Here is a 7,228-nt window from a genome sequence, read left to right on the forward strand (position 1 = left end):
AATTTCTCCATTGCAGATGTTCATCATAAAATTAAAGCTAATTTAATCAAACTGAAAGCTAGAAAATAACTTTCTTGGCAAATTTCTGGAAAACTGATGTGGGAAGAGCTCCCACAAAGCCATTTCTGTGCTATCTTTTTTACCTAAAGGAAAATTTGATGGCAGTGAAGCTACTTTTGTCTAACCAGGTGACTACTATCTGTGCAACTGTGCTTATCTTGCATGGCTCCATCTGATGTCTCCTATCTTATGCTGACATTGTAAATCCTTCAGCACAATGGCTGTGATTTCATTCTCAGACTCCATTTACTGTAGGACCTCAATCCACAGCTGGGTGCCAGTGTTCCAGCACAACACAAATATGTAGCAGTGCATTGGGGTCTTATTTCAGAAAGCACACATCTGTCCAGCCCCCTTGTCACTAAATAAAATGGGAATGCATCAGCAACTCAGAGTTTTTACAGGAAAACTGGTCTAAGACTCAGTCAAGAATATGTAAGATGGGTGGGAAGTAGGGGGCATTTAGCTGCTCAGTATGATGTGTTGTGGGACAGAAGGATGCACAGGGACTCTGCAGTCCTGCCTTTCACTCCTGGGCTGTCCCTCAGGCCACCCTCAGACATGCATGTTGCTTATCACCCTTGTGTCTCAGCATTGGTGTGTGCCGAGCAGAATAACAGCAGCAGCCTGTTGGGAAAAGCACTTGGAGCTGTAGTGGTGGGAAGTGCTGCAGCCAGTTATTGGTTATACCCATTGCAGATGACCCCCACTGTGGGTACAGAGGTGTCGGAGCTGGTCAGCCCACATCCAGCTGTGCTTGGGTTTGAAGGACAGCCCTCTGTAAATGAGGCACTTCCACTTGCAGAGCAACCTAGAGACATTTGGGCATTTGGTTGCATCATGGTACATCTGTGCCAAAACAGAGAGAATGGCTCAGAGGCAGGACATCAAGCACCAGGGCTCCAGGGCTGTGTTGTGCCAGTGGTGCAGTGATGGTAGGAAGCCCACCTTTGCTCAGTGCTGCTGGCACAGAGTTTGGGCTAGGAATTCCTGCCTGACCCAAGCTAATTTCCATTGAAATATCCCTGCACTGTGTTCCCCCAAGCTCAAGGTCAGCAAAAGCTCCCTATCTCAAGGTAATTCCAAAGTGAAATCACAGAGATAATTTGAGTTATGAAGCCATGCCAGAACAAGCACAGATCCTCCCACTCTGGAGCAGGGGGTGGTTCAGCGCACAGATCTGGATGGCTCTGCAGAAGTCAGCTTGTGTCTCGTGGGGCTTATTAGCTTCCTCTTCACACCTGCCAGGCCAAATCCAGGCTGACGCCATGTGCAGTCATGTGGTCTTTTCCCTGGTGAGTTCCCCAATAGCTGTTCAAGTTTTCCAGCGTCTCTCAGATGATGGAAAATAAACTGTGTGGAACAGCAAGGGAGTATTCTCATTTTCACTAGGTATTTTAGACTTCAGTCTAAATTCTGCAAGTGAGTAATCCCATGATGTGGCACAGGTGCATCCTAGCGCCTGAATGCTGAAAGCTCTTGTACATGTCAGCTTTAAAAAATAATAGCCTGAAGGAGTTCACTGCAGTTACCTGAAATCTTCCCTGGATTGAGTGAAAAGGGCCTTTCTGAGAGTGTTGCAGAAGCAAAAATCACACCCTTGTGTCTCATGCTGCATTCTGATGGTGATGCATTAAATAGTAACTCCCACTGTCACAGCTACTCTGATGTCATCAGGCTCCCAGCTGTATATATAACTTTATATAGCACCATTAGTCATATAGTCTTGTCCATGATTGACTGTCTTCTCGCTCCTATGAAGTTATTTCAAGTCAGTGAGTGCTAGAACATTAGTGTTTTTTTACAGTGGAAAAAATACGCATCATGATAAGGGTCTGTTTTAAAATAGGGTGTCAGGGGGATGCTGTCAGTCTAACGTTTCACCAGAAAGAAGGGGTAGCCATGACATCCATGTTCTTTGCTGAGTAATGGAGCCGAACAAAGCTACAGCACATTTTCCAACTGAAGATAAACTTCCAGGCAGAACTAAATAATGGAATGTAACGTGCCAAAGACACCCTGTTTCTTATCTGATGATAACACACTTGAGATGGTCAGGCTGAATGGTCAACATTCTCCTCCCTTTTTTTACAGGTGGTTTGCCATCATGGAAATCCAGCTGTTCATTGTGCTGTTCCTATACAGATATGAATTTGTGCTTTTGGATGCAGTACCAAAGGAGGTAAAAGGCCCGTGCTTTTCTATGCATTCCACATCTTTATATTCCTCCTTCATTATGCTCAGCTGAACAGCCGTGCTCAGCTGTGGTTATGTATAATGAAGGAGAATTTTGAGGGGAGTGTTAATAAAACACATAACAAATAACTCAATCTTTGCTGTAATTCAGAAAATCCAGAGCAGCTCCAGCAATGCTGTGGGGCTGCACTGCCTATACAAAAAAAGCATCTACAAGAGTATTTTGTCTCATCATTGCCCAAACATTACAAGAGATTTTATAACTGCTCTCTGCCACTCACAAAACCAGTTAGCATCTGGATTATTAATACTTTAAAGATATGAAATCAGATGCAGCCCTCATAGTGCTCTTCCACTACATATTCAGTGGTGGGAGAATAAATGGATTACACTAAGACAAGATGTGAAATAGATAGATTTTACCACTGAAGGAGAATGGTGCAGTCTCCACCCTCAGCAGTCATTTCCTTCTCATCTGCACTGTGTCCTTTGCACTTTCTAAAATTCATAGTTCCTCACAAACAGGGACTGCTGCTAAATGAGCATGTCTGCCTGTCACAACCTAAAAGGACACTACTTGGCTAAACTGCCAAGGAGAAGAGGGAGAATTTTAGACTGGCATGGGCTTTGTAGGATTGCCCCTTTAGGCTGGAAGTTGGCAGCTCAGAGAACTTCAGTCCTCTGTTCTCCTTGAAGATTGTGATCTCAAGCAGTGGTGGTGAATCCACCCAGAATATGAGGAAGGTTGCCTCTTTCTGACGATGGTGTTGCCATGCCAGCTCCCAATGGAGTTCACTGTAAATTGGCAATTATGCTGGTGAAGATACTCAAAATCATTAAGAGTTTCTTAAGATCTCATGTGTCATCCTCTATCAGAATAAGTGGAATAAAAAGTCATCATGAAGGCCCTACACAGTAGCTTCAGCAAAGCCAAGAAATATTTGGTCTTCATCCTCTTCAGACCAAAGAATACGTTTATATCTTAGCATTAAAACACAATGATAATTCCATTAACTGAACTAACTTAAATTTTTTTTTACCCATTTTCTTCTTTTTGCAGAGCCCCTTACATTTGGTGGGGACGCAGCAACCCATGGCACCATTCCGGGTCCAGTATAAATGCCGGGAATGAAAGCTACTGAGCTGCTTCCCTGTCCTACATCTTCAGATAGGTTCTCTACCTTAACAGTTCTTAATTTCAACTTTAAATGTGGTGTGCCATAGCAGTATAGTTGTAGCTGTGCTCCTCACCTGGTTGCCTACCTCCTAGTATTTAAAATTCAAGCTCTCTTGCTGCATTCATAACTTTTGGGCCAATTATTCACAGATGGTCCAAAGCTGTGTATAAACTAAATTCACTGACCGGGCATTCAGGACAAAAAGCTGCTGTGTTTGGAAATCTGCATGGCCTGCTCTGTCTGCAGTCGGTGCAGATAAAATGCATTTGTAATGGAAAAATTGCAAGCAGAGGAAACACTGGGGACTTCTTCCACTGGAGCACCTAGAATTTCTACAGAGCTTTAGTTGCTCCACAGGATTCAGAATCAGTCCTTGCATGAATATGAATAAAAGCTGAATTTTGATATTTGGTTTCTAATGAAAAGTGATTGCAAGAAAAACTATTGCTATTCATTATAATGTTGTCTAATATCTGGAACATTTTTGCTTTCACTTTAGCATGACTTACTTACAGAAAATAGTGCACAAATCAAAAAAATTTAAACCTATGAAGAATACCTAGTAAAAGTTGTTCAAAGAAACTGTCAAGTAAGTTCAGATACCAACACTTTAACTGCTGTCAGGTTTCATACATGATAATAGTTAGCATGTAATTTTAGTCTTTTAAGTAAAGATTATTCATAATTTTAGAAGTATTTGCAAAAAAAAAAGAAAAGCAAACCAAACCACACCGAAACAAAACAAAACACAAATGGGCTTTCAGCAGCAGTAAAACTATGGGAAGAACGTCCATAGGAAAATAACACATTGTATAATTGATTACACAATTGGCTTTCTGCAGTTATGGATACAACAATGATGTATAACTCAAAAAACCAAAATTCTGCAATGGCAAGCTTGACTTTAAAGTAACAGGTCCCTAAAGGAAAGTATAACCTAAAGGTCAACATCAGTGTGTTTACAATGAATTAAAGGCATCTGAAGGCATTACTGAAGATTTACTGACACCCCACTGCACATGGGTTCTAACCTGTCCTAAATACAGTCACACGTCTGGTGTAGCTTTGGCATATTGCTGGATTTTTCAGACCTGGTGTGATCTTGTTTCTGCTGAGAAGTACCTCCTTCTTCCTTCCACATCTCACAAGAATAGTGTTGGAGTGTGTGATAACAACTGTGTTCCCCCCCACCATACGCAGAGGAGCAGAAAAGGAAAAGCCTCTCCTCTGTTGGGCCACTGGATTTAGCAACTCCCTGCCAGTCTAGAATAATCATGAGAATATTTGTCCTGAAAGGCAGGACATATTTTCATTGAAGTGTGGGCTTTTGGCAGGAAAGAAGTACCTGTTCTTGACAGCCAGAGAGATACCAAGCAAGCAAGTGAAGAAAAGTGGGCTTGACTCAGGGATCCCATCACTATGTGGCTGTCACGTAAGGGATGACAGCTCCATGCACTCACCATACTTTCCTACATAGAAAAAAAGAAGAGAGGTGGATTAGTAAAGCAATGTGGTGGCCAAGTGATAGATCTAAATGGGGTCTTCTACTTGGGAATTCAGAAGCTTCTGGGGAAGGGGAAGACTTTCCCACTGGGACAGGGTTAAATGGGTATTAAAAGGTCATCATGAAACCCTGCTCAGGAGTGGATTAACAGTATCTAAATTATTCTTATGAAGTGTTTGTGCAGTCTGCTTTCAAATACAACAGTGCTGAATTTCCCTGGGAATTTGTCCTCTTACCCAACTCTCCCCACTGTTAGAAAGCTTTTCTACAGCTCAGCAGAAGGAGTCAGAATGAGGTTTTATTCATTCCACTACCACAAGGGCGTATGAAGCAGGAGATTTTTAAGCCCACAGAAAGAAATAAAATCATTTATTTTGACCTATCCTTGTATTTCTACCTTCTGTAGGAAGTGTGGAAGTTAAAGGGAATACATCAGGGCATCCCTCAGAAAAACATCTTCGAAAATGCAATTGCTCCTCCTCCAGATGTGCCATAGGCCAGACCTACCTGAGCAAAACGTGCGGTTGAGCTGGCCAGGACTGTATGGTGGTCACCATTTATGTTGGGATAAGTAACTCCCATGTTTAAGCCAGAAAAACGAACAGCGGGAGTCTGCTTAACAAGAGAAGAAATCTAAAGCTAGAAGTGAGCTATAAAACTCTTTGAAATCAAATTTCCTTTAATAATTTTATTATATATTAAGAAAGAGTTTCAGGATAAAACAACACAAACTATCACATTGCTGCCAAACCTTTTTTTGATACCTTTGAGGAGAACATAAACATCTTCCCTGAAATCATAAATTTACTGTGGAAATTTTTGACAGAAAACTCATGTAAACATTTTGAGTTAAAATTGTTGACCAAGTGAATCTTTTTCAGTCAGCACAGTGAAAAGATCACCCCTGCTATCAGCAGCCACCTCCCAGAATAATCACAACTTCTTTTATGTCTCCCCTCTAATGAGCCTCACTGAAGGCCCCTCTCATCTGTACTTAGCAGTCAAGTATTTCAAGTGGTCTCTTTCTTTACACCAGTAACGGTATTCGATATCTTTTCTGTGCCACTGATTGTCACAGAAACCAGAAGTTTAGGCTTAGCACGTATACCTCCTGAAAATAGATATCTGGGGACTAAAAGATATGGCTGTAGCCAGTGAGAGGTGAGCTAAAAATAATGACTTCCTTTCAAAAAGAAATTAATTCTAAGGCCCTAGCTCTGTGCTGTGCCTAAGGCTGTGCCAAACAAAACTTGACTTAAGCATGTGTTTGGCTTTAAGCAAACACTTCCAATGGATTTGCAGAATGAGACTGGATTTCAGTTTAAGCACAAGCTTGAGTGCTTTGCTGAACCAGGGTCCAAATGCCTCAGTCACTAACCTGCTGTTTATAGTTGGTCTTGGCATCTGTGCTGTAATTTTGAAAGTGGAAATACTGAGGTAGCTTTGCTCATTTTAGGTGAAACTGGCAAACAACAAAGTCACATTTACAGCATAAACCACTAGGCTCTACTGGCAGCAAGCATCTTTCCCAGTTATATGGTACATTCTAAATGTGTGGCTCATCACATGGCAAAAAATATTTCCCCTCCATGGTATGCAGTGGAAGAGGAATTAGACACAAGAAAGGCATTCAAAAGACAGCAAGTGTTTAATGGAGACAACCAAGGAGAAGCTTTCATCATGGCAGCCATTCAGAATGACATTGGACATGTGACTGATTGGCACAGCATTACTTTTTTTTTTCACTTTGATCATAAAATTACTAGGAAAGGCTTAATGGAGTTATAAATATCTTGTTTCCATGAGAGTCCTGGGAAGATAATTTTAGCACTGAAGTCTTTACAAAGATAGAGCATTTATAAAATGATATTATCTAAGGACTCCAATGGATAACACAGGGAATTCTGCACTCTATTCCCAGCTCTCCTATTGACTCACTGTGCTTTTTGAGCGAATCACTTCATCCCTCAGTGACTCGATTTCCCCATCTAGGCATTGGGGTGACAATGAGAATTACCCACTGCTGTAAAGTCCATATGGATTAAAAGCTGTAAATATTGCTCATATTCATCAGAGCACTCAAGCCTGCTTACGGATGGTAAGGTATGTCTGTAAGACTCTGCATAAGCTATGTGCTGTCCTGAATTGGAACTGTCATATTTATGTTACTAGTAAATGACATTGTAGAGTTACGGTCAAAATATTCAGAAGAAATATTTTAAATCTTTTAGTTCACTCTTTTTAGGATGCTGAAATTCAGAAATATTTTAGTTTTAATGCAAAGCTTGGA

The 7,228-nt window shown here is 41.3% G+C and overlaps 1 protein-coding gene and 1 long non-coding RNA gene across 7 annotated transcripts in view; one reads left to right on the forward strand and one right to left on the reverse strand.

Moving 5' to 3' along the window:
• LOC134173951 (24-hydroxycholesterol 7-alpha-hydroxylase) overlaps positions 1 to 3,462 on the forward strand; it is a 25,900-nt gene extending 22,438 nt beyond the window's left edge. For 4 of the 6 annotated variants that reach the window (XM_062638470.1, XM_062638473.1, XM_062638471.1 and 1 more), the window contains 2 exons: positions 2,155 to 2,242; positions 3,317 to 3,462. In XM_062638470.1, coding sequence (XP_062494454.1) covers positions 2,155 to 2,242; positions 3,317 to 3,388 — 160 coding nt within the window. In that variant the 3' untranslated portion in view covers positions 3,389 to 3,462. The remainder of the gene's footprint in view (positions 1 to 2,154; positions 2,243 to 3,316) is intronic. The other 2 variants (XM_062638469.1, XM_062638474.1) reach the window with 1 other exon arrangement.
• Positions 1 to 6,298, reverse strand: part of LOC134173953 (uncharacterized) — a 7,708-nt gene extending 1,410 nt beyond the window's left edge. Inside the window, exon 1 of the long non-coding RNA XR_009968452.1 lies at positions 4,780 to 6,298. This is a non-coding gene — a long non-coding RNA (uncharacterized LOC134173953). The remainder of the gene's footprint in view (positions 1 to 4,779) is intronic.
• Positions 6,299 to 7,228: the final 930 nt, after the last annotated feature.

The sequence above is a fragment of the Pezoporus occidentalis genome, unplaced genomic scaffold (assembly GCF_034315485.1).
Source record: "Pezoporus occidentalis ecotype Australia unplaced genomic scaffold, CSIRO_AGI_Poc_V1 ctg57, whole genome shotgun sequence".
NCBI classification, from domain to species: Eukaryota; Metazoa; Chordata; class Aves; order Psittaciformes; family Psittacidae; genus Pezoporus; species Pezoporus occidentalis.